Here is a 19,846-nt window from a genome sequence, read left to right on the forward strand (position 1 = left end):
TGAGCCAGAATGCAACCCAGCCTGCCACGGCTCAAAATAGCAGTTATTCATGATCCACAATCAATATTTTGTATAAAAATATTACATTTTCTTCCACTATGCACAAAAAATAGAAAAAAAACAACCCACAAACATAAAGTAATTGTACAAAAATGACTGTTTCTCTAATCTTTCCCTTTGCAAGTCAGTTGTTTTTACTCTCTGTTGACGACGACATGTCAATCTGAAAAAGGTAACTCTGAGCTTTTCCTGGAGGGAAACTATAGGGCGCCATCCTGTCTCCCACACTTATTACTGTCAGGCAAAAAGCATTTCATTTTGAGTGTACATATGAGTTTTGTGCAAAGAATAAATGAATAACCTGAGTCCTTTACTCTTTTAATGTGCAGCACACAATTGTCAGACTATTAGATAGTCTGACAATGAAAAACAACAATGTTGCAGTTAACAGTCAATTTTACAGCATTTACAGATGCACAGAAGAGGGAAAATGACTTGTTTTTAATATAAATAGGGGGCAAAGACTCCCATTCAACCCATGTAAACAATACTACGCAACCAGTTATAAGTTGTATTCATTGTATTGTCATGTTAACCCTTTGAACATTTATGTGCAGTATTTGTTCGCTAACAAAATGTTAAAATGCTTGGAGGAAAAGGAATTACCTGTAACAGCACACTGGAAGAAGCTTATCTTGAATTTGTGTCTGTTGTTTTATATAATTTGAGTCCTGGCAACAAACAGAACTGAATATTAATATAGATCTGTCCAAATGTCCATAGACACTAATGAACAACACAGTGGAAAACAACATGAAAGGGCAACATGTAAGTATTTTGGTTTAAAATGCTTCATTATGACATGATGAAAAAGACAGCCATGTATTATTTAAATTAGGGTGAAGTGGCTTAGTGGTTAAGACCGGTACCCTGCGTGCGAAAGACATCATGGTCGCAAGTTCGACTCCACCCCTGGCTGATTGTACTCAAGTCCATTGTAAGTCACTTTGGATAAAAGCATCTGCTAAATGACATGTAATGTAAAGTTGCAGAGATATTTCACGTTATTTACATGAAGCATAAATGGAAACGGACAGAACTTCCTTTCAGTACTGATACAGGAAACGACATTAGACAAAAGAAGCATTATTACCAGACATCATGGCCGGGCAGTGGAGCCAATACTTCAACACTGACAGAAAAGACGTCGACAAACCAGCTCATTGTTTGCGGTTTGAGGTATAGCACACTGTCAGCCTCCTTCACCGTGGCCATGTTTGTTGTTGTTGTTGACACTGTTAATTCGGACTTGGACGAATTGCAAACATGAAATATGCATGGAAGACAATCTTTACGATCTTGGATCATAAAGAGATTTAAGGCACAGGACAAAATACAGGCTGATGCAAAGATTTCTGGTATTTCGGGTATGAATTTGACATTTGGTACTTGATAATTACACGTTGTCCCATTAAACTGTGTCCTCCACCATACAATACCAAAGCAGAGGGTCGTAGTTCAAAAGCAAGGTGATGCAGAATTGTCCTGAGAGGACAAATGATTTCCATATTGCACATTTTCTTATTTTAACCATCTCTCACTTATTATGTTACAGTACCATATACAGTAAAGTACGCCAGGCGTGATGTTTATTTCTTTGTAAGAAGACATACAGACTAACTAGCTCGTTATGTTCATTTTGCTGGAGAGCTGCTGCTGTGCTTCCTGCTCTGTGGGAGGCTTACCTTGCTCTTCAGACCTTTGAGGTTGTACAGTTTGCTTAAAGTGAAGGCAAATGGAGACTTTCCCTCTTCCTGAGGAGGTGCCTCCTGGATTGGAGAATGACGACAGAGCTGCGACTCTGCGTTTGAGCGTGTGCGTGGAACAGAGGCCTGGGCATTTGGGGCAGACTGCTGATTCTGCAAATGTCTCATTTTGGACCAGTTGTTCGCCACGGGAGCCTGTGGAGAAACAACGCTTTCCCTGCTGTGGGAAACCTCAACCTGCTTCTGCTTTGCAGACCCGACAGCACCCACTGTCAACTGTGGAGGGGTTGGCCTGGAGGGCGGTCTGCGAGGAGACCTCGACGGAGAGGCGTGCAGCTGTCCTGCCGGAGACTTGATGAAGAAGACAAGACAAGACAGAGAGAATTAAATGTATTTCTAGGTTTTAAAATAATATAATAAAACACAACATTTTTTATGTTGATGTTGATGCGTGCAACTCATCTACTCGTTTCCACACAAATGCACTCCTGAGTGACATAAACGCTCCTGTGCTGCAAATAACAGATAGCAGTTCTATCATGTAATATTACATGAACGACACGGAGTGAGTTAAAAGCCGTCAGTCTTTTGCAGGTTCATCAATATTATATACCAGTGTGTGAGCGTGTGTGCCGCTTCATTAAAACGATGTCGCTTTAATTAATTCACCCCGTCGTTCAATAATGAACAAGTGTCGTGTGTTTCAACTCGGTAAAGCTCTGCTGGGGCGTACGCAAAAGATCCGGATGCACACGCACGTGCAGGCACACGAATAGAACTGCTAAACTATGGTTGAACCTCACACGTGACAGATGGACAAATGATCTCCAGACTTCGCTTAAATCCTCATGATTGAAGGTGTACAGCGTCATTTTGAACAGGAACCACTGTCAAACGAGATCCCAAAATGCTGAGTCTATTAGCTCCACACGACTCTGTGTTTCGGATCTCATGTTAACTGCACACAAGAAATGATTCTTTTCATGTCGAGACAACAACAACAACGACGTCACACAAGGAAAGGAAGATGCAAACAGGTTCAAGTACGACCGAAAACACAAGGAAGCAGTGTGGTGTTTCTCATCCAGTTTAACACCAACGACAATACACAGCTTGCTTAGATTTCATGGCGCTTTATTTTCTCCTCTCTGGTCACATCCATGTCCTTAGCCCGTCCCTATGCTGCCGCTGTATACACACAGGAGCTCCCTCAGTCGGGTCTGATTGTATGGATTGACAGAGCCTGTTTTCAGATGCAACGTACAGTATTTTATTTTTACAGGCAAAACAATATCGACAAAAAAAAAAAAGGTTTTACACAGCAGCTTTAAATAAAATATTTAAATTATAAATAATACAAATGATAAATGATTGAACAAAATGTTGCTTGCAAATTCCCATTATAAATTTGAAAAATGAGTAACATAAAAAATAAAACAATTTACGAGACACGTTTGAAGTTTTTGGGCGAGCGTGCAGCCAGGATTGATCCCACTAATGTTACAGCCAGCGGTCAGCTAACACATAATCTGCTGCTTTATGGCTCATACCTTCTGTCCTTGAGTATCTCTGGATGACTGGACTCTCCTCTCCACGCTGCTTGCTCTTACTGCTGCCTCATCCACTAACTTCTCTTTGTCTGGTTTCCCTCGGTCAGGCATTAGGTCACCAGCTACTGTTCTCTTCGCACCTGTTGCCTTATTCATTATTTCTCTTGGGCTCACTCCTCCATCGTCCACTGCCGACTGTTTTCCTTTAGCAACTTGGTGTTGGGTCTTCTTGTTGTTTCCAGATATCTCTGCCAATTCTTTGGCTTCTTTAAAGTGATCTGTTAATGTCTTCCTGTCATTGCTGCCTATCCTCTCTATCTCCTGGGAAAGATCTGCCACAATCCCCTTTGCATCCTCTTGTTCTTCATTCTTTGCTCTCATCTCCGTCGACCCCGTTTCCAGTTTCTCCAGCGAGGAAGAGGACAAACTCTTCCTCGCTTCACTAGCATGAGTGTTTATGTGTAGTGGACTCGCATTCGTGCATGCGAAGCAATCGCAGTCCACTGTCGTCCCGTGGAAAAGATAATCTATTTGGTGAAATACAGGGTCATGGGTCGGCGAGTCCATGCATTCGTAATACTCCTCCGACGTGGTAGATAGAATGGAGCCTTCCCTGGGCGAGAAGTACCCGTCGCTCATGTCTGGCGTGGGTGTTCGGAAGTCTAGAGTATGATTCCGTGGATCTGGCGTGTGCGAGCCTGGCGTAGGCGTGCGTGGAATAAAATCATCAGGTGTTGGAGTGCGAACCAGAGGAGAGGGCGGCTGTGGATGTTTCTCAGTGGTCGGGGAATGCATGTGTGTGTTGACAAGATTCAAGCGCCGGGACCTTTCAGGAGTGTATGAGCGTCCCTGTGCTTTGGGAGTCTTTTGAGATTCTTGAGTGGCCACACCGTCGTGTCCGTTATGTTCCTCTACATTTGGCTCGTCGTCTGCGTGACGTGCTGGTGTGACACTCGGACTGCCACCGTTGTTGGACGTGCGTGAATTAGTCCTGGCAGGGACGTCCACGTCAACAACAGGTGAATTGACTTCGCAATATGATATTATCTGAGGCTCATGAGCTCTGGCAAGGTATGTTTTGCATCTCATCACAGCTTCACTTTTTTCATTTGGCTCCTTTGTGAACCCACAGCCTAGTAGGGTTTTATCTAAGGCCTTGGCGTCTGTCTGTACTGTGGCTACACTATCCATGTCTGTCTTTGAGGGTGTTTTGAAGTCTGATGACATTAAACTGTTGTTTTTAACTTCACCTTTTGTAATTACTTCTTGATTATTCTCACTATGTGCCTTTGGTGCATCAACAGTCAAAACATCTGACTGCCCGTGTGGTTTGGGAGCAGCAGGTGACAGTGGTGGCACAGCTGTGCTAACTGTTTCATCATCCTTTGTCTCTTGGGAAGTCACATTCTGATGTGGGTGTGTTGTTCCTTTAGGGTTTCCTGCGCTTGCTGTGTCCTTTAGGGCTCCCGGTTTGACCTCAGCGCTCACCTGCACTTGTGCGAGAGTCTCTGGCTCTTTTTCCGGTTGTGTCTGCAGCACATTCGCTGCATCTGTTTCACTGCCGACCATGAGTGGCCCCGTGCTGTCTCGGCTCTCGGGTCTCCTGACGACACTGACCTCTGGCAGCTTCTGGCCTTCACTGGTTCCGTCGTTTCTGATAACCAGCTGGACAGTGCGGGGTTTGGGGATGGGAGCAATCATAGTCAAAGATGAGGCGGCGGAGGATGCAGGGACGGGAGGATCTAGAGTTGTAGACGAGATAAGAGGCGGGACAGGGGTGGAGCAGCTGATGGAGGGCACAGAAGTGCCATCACTGATATCTGTCCTTGAGAGCTCTGTGCTGTCTTTTTCAGAGAGGGAGGGGGGACTGACGGACTGAGGTTGCACGGGAGAAGCGGAGGAAGTGTGCATGTGGCTGTGGTCAGTCTGGATGTTAAGAGTCATTTCGGGGGAACTGTGTGGCCGCATGGGAAGAGCCTGTGTGCGTGAATCTATCTGTGTCACCTCTGTCTCTGAGTTTGAGTAAGCGGGGCAACTCTGTGTGTTTAAACTAGTTTCTGTCTCTTTTTCAGGGATTGATCCTGAGGGGGATTGCAGTTTTGGACTGCTTGTAGTGACTGTTGGTGTGGTGTGTGAACTACTACTAGCACTAGGGGTGGATGAGTTGCTGCTGGACTGAGACAGTGTATGTTCACTGACATGGGATGTAGTGCTGTTTTGGCCTGGATTTTGTTTGGTGGTTGTGTTTAAATGCAGTTCATTCTCTGTGTTGAGAGTCTTACTTGTGTCTTTTGCAGGTTCTGGGTTTGGCACAGATGTGGCTAGACTCTGTTCAGACACATCTTCTTCTTTAGTTTTCACATCCCTCGGCTCTGCACTGTGTTCTACTGGACGATTACTGTCCACCACAGGCTCCACAGCTTTTGTTTCATTTTGTGTTGACTGAGGTTTATTCACATTCTCGTGTTTGTGCTGGGCAACCTCCAGCGGTGCTTCCTTAGGCGTGCTGAATGGACTGCTAAACCTAATTGCTTGGCTTGTTTCAAACATTTCAGATCTCTGCAGGTGGACCTGGTTTGGTTTGCTGGCATCACGGATATTAATGAACCCAATTACATCACTTGGGGGGTCAGGCTCTGGCCAAGTGGGCAGGTATGAGATCAAACACGCCTTCTCTAAATTGATAAGTCCAGGGTGGAGGGGAGGAGCCTCCTGTATAGTGTCCTTACTACGCCTCATCTTCTTGCCATCCAGGACATCTGCATTCTTGTCATCTTTGGGCTCTTTGGTGCTGTTTTTCGCAGTAGATGAGATCAGATTTCCTGCAGCTACTAGTGCATATTTGGGATTATACAGTTTCCTGACATCAGCAGCAGAAGGAGGGGCAACAGCAGCCGGCAGTGGGGCGGGCTCTGGCTCAGGTTCTGGCTCCGTGGTGACCTGCCGGAGGTCAACGGAGCTGGAGGTCAGGTAAAGGAAGCGAAACAGCTGGTCGAAGCCATCCACTGCCTGGCCAGTCACCACGGTGATGAGGTTTCTGTCCAGTCGCGAGGCCATCCAGGTGAAACTACATGACATGACAAAACAGACTTGTGTCACTCTCCTAAAAAAATACTAAGGCCAAGTAAACGTCAAATAACAGAACCTGGCAGGCAGTCTCTAGGAATCTCTAGAATGCAGCAGTGCTCAAACTGTAGCGTCTGCCAAGTGACATTTTTGCTATTGTTTGGGCTCTGGGAAATACTTAAAGTTCAAAAGTGTGAGATACAGAGCTTCTGCTGATGACTCTGGGTCGCAGCTAATCAACAATAAGTAAGTAAGATATCCTAATGTTTTGTTTCTTTCCAGTTTGTAATCCTGCAGTTGGAAATCTGTGTATAAATAAATGATGTGCATGCATCAAATCAACCAGACAGAAAGACCCTTCCTTTTCATAGCACTGTGCATGCATTTATGTTAGCGGCACACTCAATACATTCACAACCAGTTCATCTAGTTTGTAAAAAAAGTTAATGTTACAGAACATTAATAGACACAGTATATTCTTTATCTTTATCTGAACCCAGGTGGAGCACACGGAGATAATCTTTCATTCAGGCATTGTCTGACTTTATCTCCTTGTCACATTGTCAATGACAAACACACACACACACACACACACACAGATAAAGTACACTGACCTGTACGACCCAGACACGGCTTTGTCCCCATCGATGAACATGAATCTGTGTCCCAGCTGCCCTTTGACCTTGGCACATGACCGAGTACAGAACTCCGCCCCTTCGGCGCAGCGAACACGAAGGTGCTGTAACACACACACACACACACAGATATTGAGAACAGCCACGTTGACGGTGTTACAGGTGTGACTGTACAGTTAGTATGATTATAGCTGGATGGTGGTCCATCCGTCACAGAAACACTGCTAAGAGATTACACATAAAAGGAACGTTGAGTTAAAGACAAAAATCACGTCTCAGTTCCTCTTTCACAAGGATGTGTGCTGATATCTGAACATAATGAATCACAAGGATATAAAAGTTGTGATTCACCGTTCAATGTCTGCATTTCTCAGTGGTGTTAAAATACTATTCTAAGCCAAACATGTGTCCTGGAAACATCCAGCCATCTTGTCCTGATTTCTGAAGGTCATAAGTTTTGACCTACAGTATCCCTTCATCCATTGCTTGTCCGCAATTTTTAAATGGTGTTTTTCATCCTCATCAACTTGGAAAGAATCCGTGTCAACGTGATATTTGGTTACTTATAGTGAACTTTCAATTTCAACTGTATTTCTTTTCATAGCCTATAGAGACAGGGTGTTATAGATGAATAGAATTTATGTGATATTCTGTTTTATGGTCCTTTTAATGGGCGTGACACTGTTGTCATGTCACTTACTTCATCTCTTTTGGGAATGAGTGCAAGTTCAGCTTGACCCTTTGTGTCTTTGTACTTTGAACTGCATCAGGTGAGTCAGAGAGAGCGGGCCGTGATAAACACTGATGCAGCTGCGGGTTCTACAGTAGCTGCTTCACTTTTTGAGAACACTCTTCCTCCTCCCTCTCTTCACTCTCTCTTTCCCTCAGTACATTCCTTTGGCTGACTGATTAAATAAAAAACTATTCCAATTGCATTTCTGGGTGTGTGTTGTTGTCAGTGCTGAGCTCGAAATGAAGAGCATTTAAACTGTCATTTGAGGAATCTTGCATGGATTTACAACCTGCCAACACGCTTTAAGAACAAACTATATAGAGGTGTTGATTTATTTGTGAAAAATACTTAAACTAGAGTCGAAGTCAACATGTTTCAGGTTGACGGATCACCATAACAGAGGTGTAAAATGCCCGGAAACCTAATTAGACCACTGAAGAGAAAGACAACCGTGGCACTACCTCTTTGCTTACGACAGCTTACCTCACACGACAACTCATCTGCTTATTACCTCTCGTCACTTACAGCTTACAGTAAAAACTCAAGCTGTCACGTCTGTCTTTTCCTCCGCCAGTCAAACACTCATTTAGCAGCTCAGTGTCAGCTTCGGGGCAGACTTTTATTTATGTTTGTTAGACCCCCATCACCGTTACACAGCTGTCTTTTTTTCCTCGAATTCCTCGAATACCACAAAGTGGCCACAGTGATAATCTTCCGGGGGGGCATCATATGAACCAGGTTATCCGTGGTGTGCACGGACGACAGTGTGCAACAGTGGGACAGGCGCCACTAGTACTATACACTTAATGTAGGCATGTCCAGAGTGTGAAGTATAATTTCCTCTAAGGACACCCTTATATAGGGGCAGTGGGGAACTTCATCACAGCGTCCATAGGAAGCAAAGTTGCAAGAGGAAATGCACTCCTTTAGAAACCTTTAGAAAGCACATATAGAATATTGTATATAACTAAGATACAGACACATAAAATTGTTGTGGCATTAAATTCCGACTCAATTTTACATTCAGTATCATACATACAATATCTAAGGTGTTTTATCACCTGCGACGGTTAAAAAGTGCACGGGAACACAAGTACTGCAACAACGGGCCCGTGCTGACACTGAACGTAAAGAACACAATCCAGGAGGCTGCTAATACGCGGCTACCAAATATCCGGCTAATTTAATTTATGGCCACTTTGGGGCTAAAGTGTAAAATGTCCAGCTGTATTACCGTCAGCAGGTTTGTACGCCGTTCTGTGAAGATAATCAAGACAAAAGTGAGGCCGAGGCGGCGCCAAATAGAACGCTACTTGCCGAGGAGCTGCCATGACATGCAATATCAACATGTTTACGTTTATACGGCACAAACACCCACGCGAGGCTGTGGCATTTACTGCCATTGCGAATTTAGTCCAGATCCAGATGGTGCTGAAAGTCTGTCAGGCTGTTACACTTTTGTCCCTCCAAGGCATACACTGAGTGTGTGTGTGTGTGTGTGTGTGTGTGTGTGCAACCAAATTTTTTTATGAACCTCTATTAACGTCAATTATAGTTTCCTACATTAGTACTTACTAAGCACTGAAGTAAATTAGTGCATAGTCAACAGTTAAAAATCACATTGAACGTCATTAGGGACGCCTCTGCTGTTGTACTCCCTGAAGGAAAGAGGACAACGAGTAAAAAGCTCGACATCCGCCAACAAACACTGCATTCCTCGCCATTAAAACGATCATTTGTTGCTCTCGCATAAAAAAAAAAAAGAATTACGACACCACAAATAGAGGTGCTCACGTTGTTAATTGAAGCCAAAGCTATCATGACTTGGCACCGAGCATGATTAATGTGACAAGAATGAATCTAACTGAAAACAACGGCTGTACTGACGTGTTCTGACAGGACCGAGTTCTGTTTGACGTATCATTTCATAACCAGGTAATCAAGCCGACGATAAAGATTTATCTACTGTATTTGAGGTGCCAGCTGGAAGGGTTTGATGACTGTTGTTGCTGCTGATGGACCGCGTGATAGATTGTGCCTTGACTTATTCAGGCGTAAGAAATCTCCTCTTGAAATCAGTTGCATGTCTTACTTTCACCACATCATTTCATTCACTAATCATTTTTTTTTTTCTGATTTGTTTCAATCTCTGTGCCTCTGGGAACATCTGGGAATTCTCCAAACCAGAGAAAATGGTGTGTTTCCACCGGCTCGGCTCGACTCCTCTCGGCACGGCACGATAGTACCTGGTATACCTGGTACTTTTTTAGCACCTGCTCTACACCCCACATTATTAATAGTAATGGTAATAAGGAAGAATATTGTCACGTGTGTGTGTGTATGTAGGGAATGTTATTGCATGCTTGGTGGTGTTAGCTCTGAATCACATGGTGTTTCTGTGTATTATGTCTTTTGTTTCGGTTTACTGGATAATGTTTTGAATATTTCGACGATGTTTTGAAGCTGCAAGACTCCTGTCTTTCCCGCCTGTGTCTCTGTGCTCTATCAGCTCACCTGCACCTTGGACTCACCCGCCACTAATCAGCTCATCAGTGCTCTCTACTTATACCCCAGCTCTTCAGCAGTCTCATATTTTTCTTAACAACGTCTGTATCATGGACCACACTGAAAATATGTTATTCAATAACTTTTGTGGGTTAGAATATTGTGCTATAACTATGCTGATATATTTTTAGCATATCATGTAAAATGTGTTTGAACTTGATTTTTGGAAAAAATGACAGGCCCTATCTCTATTTTCTGATAAAATAAATCAAATTTAACCGGTAACATTTATCAACCAAATAAAATGTGATTTAACAATGTTATTACTTTAAAAAAAAAAAACTCACCTTGAGGTATCCAGCATGCATGTTGGCCCTCTGACACATGGAGAGGAAATGAGGTAGCCTTGTACGTTCCAGCAGGATGTAAACAGAAACCTTCCTCTTGAAACCAGCATCGAGTAAATCTCTAAAGATGTCGACATCGGTGAAGACGTCCATCACCACGGCTATCACCTGGAGACACACACATTACAGGGAAATACGTGTATATATAAATGTGTACCATACGCATGTAAACAACTACACACACAAGCTTGGTGACTTTTCAGAAGCCCTTCAAAAAAAAAAAACAAGCGACAGATCTAGCGACTTTCTGGCATAACCCTAACTACTACACAGAGAGGAAGAGAGAGAAACACTGTGACCACACAGAGTGACACACAAAGAACAATCTGTGCATGTGCAGTGCAGCTGCAGCCCATGTGTGGACCAATCACTGAAACTGTATTTTCCATTCAAGTAAAAATAGTGTGTGTGAAAATAGGTATTTTTCAGGACATGGACAAAACTATGCAGATTCCCCTACACTTGTTTACATGTGGACAGGCCCCTCAGTATGTTTGCATGCACAGTTGTGTCCAGCCATGGTTGTTTACACTATTTAATTGAACCACTGTCCTTGTCTCAGTATATAAACTCTGGCAGGGAATCAATGTCTTGAATGAAGTGTGTCCACCTCCAATATGCTCAGTGGAAATTCGGCCCCTCTCAGCTTGTCTGGATTTGGCGTTTTCTGCTTGACCTTTTACATCACAGACTTAAACATCGTTACTGTACCTGGCAGCTAATTGGTGCCATGTTGAGTGCCAGTCCGTGACTTTCTACCATCCCTTAACTTCAAAAACATTTAATGTTTCAACTGTGAGAGCAAAAATACTAGTAATTCAACTCCCAACTGCATTACGCACGAGTATTACTTCCACAGAAATTCGATTTAGTGCAATTTAACTACAGCTAACTCCTGAAGACGACTATAACCTTTACAGATATGCTTGCATATACTGTATTTTAAAAGTCTGGTTTTAGTATTTTTTTCTAAAACTGTGTAAACATACTAGCTGTGCAGTGGGATCAAACCACAGGCATGAACAAGTGTGACTACAAGCCAACAATATAGAGCGGTTTCCTCTCCTGCCAAAAAAAAAAATAAATACTAAAGCCGTTCAGCAGGTTTTGAGTTTAGCATAACTGCACAGGATTTCCTTTAAATGGGTAATTACTAAAAAGAAGACCTAATTATTTCTCCTGTTCTTGTTGGATCCATATTCTTCCTTCCTGTCAGAAGCACTGTGGGAAAATGCCCATGGGACGTTTCAGCGGTATAAAACCTTGTCACCTTTGTCTTTGAATGAGTCAGGCCCATGAACACACAAGTAGACACTAGTGTTGTGTCTTGATCCCGTGGATCAGTCGAGTTCTCTCAGTCCCTGATAAAGCGAGTTGCACTTTGGTCTTGATTTTCTAATTTGAACATCAGTCTGAACTGTGCCCTCTACTCAGTGAGAGCCATGTGCACTCATGGAAAACACCGTGACAAGATCACAGTAAATCTTCTGAATGGGTACAGCAGCTATAGGGGTGTTAAAAAGGTTCTGTTTTTTGTTTTTTTGAATGATTGGAAAACAAGTCAAGAAAATAATCTTGACGCTCGAGTTCTGTGGATGGCTTCCTCTGATACAAGGAGCCAAAGAACATACGTGGCTACAGTACAAAAGGACATCATATATACAGTAGGCAGTCTTGTATTAAGTACCTAAAAGGGATACTTGAGTAAAAGTACAAGTATCTTACCAAAAATAACTTTGGTAGAAGTTGAAATCACTTTTTATGATATTACTTAAGTAAAAGTCTAAAAGCATATGACATGTACTGTACTTAAATAGTGAGGAGTTAGGATAGGGATGATAGGGCGAGTTGTCCTTGAACTGGAAGGCTGTGGGTTCAATTCCTGGCTCTGCTAGTGTATCTGTGTCCTTGAGAAAGACACTTAACCCCATTTGCAGTGTGTATGAAAGAGATGTGAATGGGTGAATGTCAAAACTATCCACTATCAAACCATCAAGACCCTCAGTATAAATACAGACCATACCAACTCTCTTCTTCTGATTTGATATGGTAGTAACAAATAACAAAGTTGATTAGAGGAAATGTAGTGGGGTAAAAGTAAAAACTTTCCAATAATACAAATAAAGTACAGAGACGTGAATTTTGTAGTGAAGTACAGTAATGAAGTATTTGTACTTCATTACATTACAACACTGACTACAACATGGACCACCTCCATTAAAGGTCCAGTGTAACATTTAGGAGGGTCTGTAAATGTGCTTTTGTTGGCTTTTTCATGTATTAATTTTACTCGTTGAACAATTAATCAGTTGGTGAAGGGGGTCCCTGTTATAATTGGTACAGTAGAGGGTCCCTGGCTGAGAAATAATTAGAGAACATCTGCTCTATAGGTCTTAAAAGCAGACAGCACTAAACCTAGAGAGGAAATAAGGCCAACCACAACTGATTTGGCTCCATTTGTGAGTAGGAATTATCTTTGGTAATGTGCCATAGAGTGTACACTGCACCAAACAATACAGTACAATAACCCATGCTACTTATCACATGTGTAATAATTATGTGTGCTGTTTAGGTGAACACAACACTGTATGGCTACTTTTCCAATATTCTTAGGATTAACCTGTTTTTAGCTCTCATTTCCATGTCTTTACCTTCTGCGCCTGCGCAATCGTCCTTCTAACAATCTCTTTGATGTGCGCCTGACCATCCAGCGGCGGTTGCGTGTAAACAGTAGCGCGCGTCACTCCGCGGTAAGATTTGGAGTCCGGCCAGCCCAGGTCCAGCTGCGGCACAGATGTGTCCGACAGATCGGGCCAGTATTGAAGCGATAGCCGCGCCTCGCAGACCCCCTCCTCTGCATTCTGCGGGAGGAGCTCCGTGTCAGGGTCATGGGGCTCCACCGCCCCGGCCAGAGTTTCCAGCTCCGGGTCCGACAGGAAGCCCCGCAGGCCGCGGTCCTCGAGGTATTTAAAGAACGCCTCGCGTCCATCACAGAGCAGAGCCTCCAGCGCGAGCCGCTGGTCCTCGCTGTACAGAAACTCCGGCTTGGCCTCGTGCGTCCGTGGGTTCACGTGGTTATCATCGAGGCACTGGACCTGGGACAGAGCCATGTCTGTGAAACCAGAACACTGAATACAAAAAAATGAAAGAAAAGAAATCCACCAAGTTTTAAAGGACACAACTCCAGCCAGACAAACTCCCGCTGCTTTCAAACCTCGCCTGTGGCGAACTCGACTGAGTTAATGCTTCATGTTTTCGTTTTGTTATTCCTGAGAGCAGCCATGGTGCGTTCACTGTCATTCCCGTTAGTGAGTGAACAACTTGACTGACCAGAGAGAGAGAGCGCGCGAGAGAGGGAGGGAGAGAGGGAGGGAGAGAGATACCTCACTGGTGGCACCGCCCGTCAGGTGTGACCCTGACAGGCAAACCACACCCACCCACACAGTCATAGGTACATGCACACCTACAGTATGTCACAAGACCTGGAGGGTTTTCCAAAAGATTCCCTGTCTCTCTCTCTCTCTCTCACTCTCATACATGCTGTGTTGACATTTGTTCATTTGAAGTTGGTTAAGGTGAAAGTTCTCACAGCTGAAGGGAGTTGTGTGTGTGTGTGTGTGCGCATATGTGCTGTGTTTTGTTTTTCATCTCGAGAACCTTTCCTGGTATAAAAACTAGGGATTATTTCACATTCTGAGGCTCAGGTTAAAGTCGGGGTTGAGATGTTAAATTGTGGTTAGGTTAAGGTTAGGGCTAGTAAGTAACTGGTTACGGTTAAGGTTAGGGATAAGTACGGTGGCCCTGAAGTGCAAATTACCAACGCACATAGGAATATTTTTTTGTTTTATGTTAATGTTGTTGTGTTTCAGTTAATGCCGTTGTGTTTTCCTATTTGTGTTGGTGATTTGCACTTCAGGGCCACCATAGATAAGGCTTTGTTTAGACTGCCCAAATGAATGGAATCCAGTTAAAATAATAATACATGTAGTGGCAACTTAACCAAATTAGGACCTTCCTTGTCACTGAAGTGGATTTCCTGACTCAGGAAAAGGCGAGACTGTTGTAAGATTGCCATCCAAACATTTATTCCACAAAGCAATCAGTTACAATAATAAACAAACACCCATCACGTCCACCAGCCTATTAACTAAAAACTGTTGTGAGTGACGAGACACTACAGTATAGTTGCAGTTACGGTCAGAAAACTGTTGCACCTTGTCCTGCTCAACCACATGGGAAAACCCAATTTACTTTGATCCATTTACAACATCAGGACAATTAAAGGAGCCTTTTTTTATGTTAACATTTTAACAATAATAAACAAAAAAGTGTTTGTTGCGGCTTCCAAACACAAACCTTTTAGCCGCTGAGAGTCTATGAGGTTTGGGTCCTCAGGTACGTAGATTTGTAACGCGCTATAGTAGATTATGATAAAGATAGCTGAGATCCAAATATGCTTAGGTGCATTTATTGTAACAAAACAGCGCAGCAAGGATGGATAAACATAAAAATGAGACTGGCGGATTAAACAGGAAAAAAAGGTGATAAATGAATGAATGAGTAGCGGTAGCGGTCAACAAAAATTACGGCTACTCCCAACCCTGACTCTCTCTCTCTCTCTGCGTCACCGGTGAGTGCCCACCTTTACGCACACACACTTCCGCACCGTGCACACGCCCACTCCCAGGTGAACCACGCCCTCTGCAACACACACACACTCTAACACACCGTGCTGCTCATCTTCAGCCTGTATGTCTCTTACACACCAGCCCCTAATTATTAGGTCTCACATAATAATTCACATTTCAAAACACAATAGGAGACATAATAAATCATCATATCAATTTCAATGATAATGCAAAAATGTCTAATAAATTGCTCAAGTCCATAAAGTCATTACAACGAATATTCCTTCTTCTGGTCGTCATGACCGATTAGTGCAAAGTCCATCTGACGTCCGAAAACACAAAGTCCATATAGAGGTCAGCAACGTCCTCATGCTGCCTCCTCCTTCTCCAGCAACAAACACACCTTGGATATGGGTCTGTCCAAGCAACTGGTTCTTGTCTTAATCCGAATTTGACGCACAAATCCCTTGCGATCTGGAAAAGTTTGCAAGACACGTCCCATAATCCAAGAATTACGAGGTGCAGTACTGTCCATTAGCAAAACTAGATCTCCTGCGACAAGGTTTCTCTGGACTCCAGTCCATCTCTGTCGTTCCTGTAACAGAGGCAGGTACTCCTTTGTCCAGCGCTTCCAGAACAGATCAGCCATGATGACCACAGGTTCCCTCCTGAACCTGGTCACAACTCCAATCAGTGAGCTGGTTAGATCGGGCCCTTGCAACAGCTCTTCATTCAGAGATTGTCCTTTGTAACTGGCACCACAATCAAAAACAACTCTGAGCTTTCCCTTTGTCGGGTGGTAGACACCATGGTGCGGTATGTACCAGACCCTGCCATCACTTCTTTCCAGCTCTGCATCAGGAACCTTTTCAGCATAACCTTTACCAAGTAGATCGTTAATAAAGGTGTTATACTCCCTGTAAAACACTGGATCCCTCTGGAGCCTCCTCTTCAGATGGGTTTGACGCTGTTCCACCACTTTCCTGTTATTTGGCATGCTGACGTTTGGATTTTTCAAAGGCAGGGCGACCTGGTAGTGACCATTGACATGTTTGGCTGACTTTGTGACCATGTCCATGAACCTCAGATCTTCCCTGGACAGACCCACTTGTTCCTCCACAGCAGATTCTGGAAAGTCCATCTTAAATTGCTGTTGCCACAGTTCATCCAAATTTACAATGGACACACGGTTCACAGTTACTGGCTGCTCACAGTAATTGGCCTCTCCACCGTTTCCTGTCAGTGGTCCATTTACCGTCCAGCCCAGCGCCGTCCTTATAGCGTAGGGTCCATTGTGCTCACTGCGGATAACTTCCAGCGGTTCCATGGCTCGTGGAACATTCGTTCCAATCAGCAACTCAATTCCAGCCTCAATCTGTGGTAAGGAGATGTGTTTTAAATATGGCCACCTTGTCAGATCCTTATTTGTGGGTATGTTTGCTTTGTGGACTGGCATTGACAACTGAGTATACGCTTTTGGCAACTCAATGAAGCTGTCATCTTCAAGTGCTGCCACCTCCAGCTCTGGCACAATGTAGCTACTGACCACCTTCTCCTGCCCCATGGTCCTGAGAAGAATGTTGGCTCTCTTCCCAGACAGATTGAGCTTCTGCTTCAGACTCTCAGTACAGAACACCGCAGTACTTCCCTGGTCCAAAAAGGCGTATGTCAGAATGATTTTATTGCCCTTCTTCGCCTTCACTTGGATCGGCACGATAGGAAGCTTGCAATCCATCTCACCAGCCCCTGTAAGCCCACTGGAAACCAAGGTGTCGTCCACTGTAACCTGGATGCTTCTCTCAGCTGGTTCTGCCGTTGCCACACTATCCTTATGGAGCACAGTTGGATGTCTTAGGCCACACTTTGAGCAGGAAATCTTCCTTTGGCAATTTTTGCTTATGTGTCCTATACACAGGCAGCGAAAACAAGCACCATTTTCCTTCAGGAAGTCAATTTTCTCTTTGTGTGCCATTTTTTCCAACCGCGCACACACATCCAATGTGTGTCCTCCGGTGCAGCAGGGACAGATCTTCTTGGCTGGTGGTTTTATGTATGTAGCTTTCACAGGTTGAGCTGTTCTCTCCACACGATTCACTGTGGTAGCGAAGCTGGTTCCTCTGATGCTGGAGCGAGGGGGAGGTTTGTGTTTCATTTGTTTCGTTGTTATAACAGTGTCCTGAATGTTTCCAAACACAGGGTCTGTCAAGATTTTTACCTGTTTTTCAACAAAGTTGGCAATATCCACAAACCTTGCTCTCCTATTGTACCTTTCCTGCAGGTCACATGCGTCGCACCTCCAGCGGTCTCGGAGTTTGTACGGCAGTTTTTTAATGATTTCCACCATGTTTGTGGGTGTGTCCAGATCACTTAAATACTGCACATCCTCCAAAGCGTTGCAGCATCCACGCAGAAAGAGGCTGTACTCCTGGAGGGCTTTCACATCTTCTGTTTTAATAGTGGGCCATGACAAAGCTCTCTCCATGTATGCTGCTGCCACCTTTTGCTCATTGCCATAGTGCTCTTTCAATAGAGCCTTCGCCTTCACATATCCTCTACTCGACTCAATGTGCTGACAGCTCCTCACTAGTCCCTTTGCATGCCCTTTGGTGTATTGTTCAAGGAAGTAGAGTCTGTCACAGTTGTTACTGGTGTTTCGCTCAACTCCATTTTCAAATGCTTTAATAAACGAATGGTATTTGAGTGGGTTACCATCGAAAATGGGAATTTCCCTTTTTGGGAGTGCTGAGAGGCATTGTTGTTGCATCAAGAATGTTGAAATTTCATTTTGTTTTCTCATTATGTCCAGCACACTGTCATTTTGTGATGCATCAGTTTGTGTGACATTGGTCACAGGATCTTCAGGAATGGTTAGATAACGTTGGAGCATGTAAGAAGGACCTGGGAGATGTTTTATGTCAGGTAAGTGAGTGACTTTAGGCTTCACAACTGTCTGTGTGGTTTCAATTGCGTTGGATTTTAGTTTAACTGGCAGTGATGGGACATATTCCATAGCATTTTTGTTAAGTTGTTGTTTTGAGCATGTCTTTTCATAGTATGAGTTCATCCCATCTGAAACCTTTGACTTTGATTTACTGCCAACACTGCTTTGTGATTTTATAACACTTAGTTTTGCCATTTCCTCAGCGATTTCATTCTCCAGTAAAAGCTGTTCTCTTCTTTTGCGTAGCTTTAACTCCTCTTCATCCAATGCATGTTTTTCCTTTAATGCCTTTTGTTTTATTGCCAAAATTGCAAGATTTGTTTCAGTTTTTAAGCGAGCAGATGAGAGTGAAGCCAAGGATGAGGAACGATGTGAGCGTGATTTCTTGGTTGCATTTGAGATGCTGTCACAGGGCTGTAGTTCATCCTGAGGATCTTGTCCAGTGGAAACAGATACTGGAGGGTCAGCAACAGACAAATCCTTACTTTTTTCGACAGGAATTTGTTCTGCATAATTTATTTCCTTTGTTGGTTGCTCAGAAGTATTTGTCTGTAGTGGTAATTCATTTGAGTTTTCATGCGGATTTTCCTTTATCCATTTTTCCACTTGTTCCTTGAATGCATCACTGTAATCCATAATGCTAGAAAACCACTCTTTTTGTTTTTTATGTTCATCATCAGGAAGAAGTTGCAATACTTCGTTGTGCAGGTCAGTGGCCTTTTTACACAGTGCATTCAAGTTATTCAGTTGTGAGGGGATTTCAGTTACATTTTCTTTTGATTTCATGTGCGTTTTTATTTGCGGAATAAGCTCTTTGATTTTATTAACGGCACCTTTGCGCTCATGCTGCAACCGTTCGATTTTATTTTCCATTGCTTTGGCCGTCAGTTTGATTTCCCTCTTTTCACGTTCCATGTTTGAACATTCAGCATCAGCGTTTATTTGACTCATTTTCGTTAGATTGTATTTTTGTATGAAGCAACACAATCACATTTCATTCAAGAGCGTATTCAAATCCATCCATAGACGTGGTATTTAAATTCATTGACAGAGCGGATTCGATCCAAGCATTTCAACAAGCAGTAGGTCTTTAAACAACATCAGCCGCCACATGCCACAAAGTCCCGACATCACAATCCATTAAAGCACGGAGAATATGCGCCGCCATCAATGCGCCAATGCAACCAGCGTATCCATTTAATACATTGTCCTCATTTGACTCAATGCATTCCAATCGAAGCGGATTCCTTAATCCACAAACATTAACAGGTTCAGGCCTACCTGTTCCCAGGTAAATGTTTGGCGTGGTGTGGCACTTAGCTGTGGCTCCTTTGTTCTCGGGCTAGTCGGTGCGGGACGACTTGGTTCTTTGATGCGGCTTGATGATTTTCATTAAACGCCAAGATTTTTTGTTGACAAATGTTGCGGCTTCCAAACACAAACCTTTTAGCCGCTGAGAGTCTATGAGGTTTGGGTCCTCAGGTACGTAGATTTGTAACGCGCTATAGTAGATTATGATAAAGATACGCTGAGATCCAAATATGCTTAGGTGCATTTATTGTAACAAAACAGCGCAGCAAGGATGGATAAACATAAAAATGAGACTGGCGGATTA

General features: G+C 43.5%; 1 protein-coding gene across 1 annotated transcript; it reads right to left on the reverse strand.

The window, feature by feature from the left end:
- Window positions 1–365: 365 nt before the first annotated feature.
- Window positions 366–13,996, reverse strand: LOC122785021 (nascent polypeptide-associated complex subunit alpha, muscle-specific form-like). Its single transcript, XM_044050567.1, has 5 exons — window positions 13,314–13,996; window positions 10,603–10,770; window positions 6,997–7,121; window positions 3,317–6,383; window positions 366–2,117 (listed from the first exon to the last, which is right to left on the reverse strand). Exons 1-5 carry the CDS (start codon window positions 13,770–13,772, stop codon window positions 1,695–1,697), a joined length of 4,242 nt encoding a protein of 1,413 aa, XP_043906502.1. The 5' UTR covers window positions 13,773–13,996; the 3' UTR covers window positions 366–1,694.
- Window positions 13,997–19,846: the final 5,850 nt, after the last annotated feature.

This window comes from Solea senegalensis, linkage group LG19 (genome assembly GCF_019176455.1).
Source record: "Solea senegalensis isolate Sse05_10M linkage group LG19, IFAPA_SoseM_1, whole genome shotgun sequence".
Classification (NCBI taxonomy): domain Eukaryota; kingdom Metazoa; phylum Chordata; class Actinopteri; order Pleuronectiformes; family Soleidae; genus Solea; species Solea senegalensis.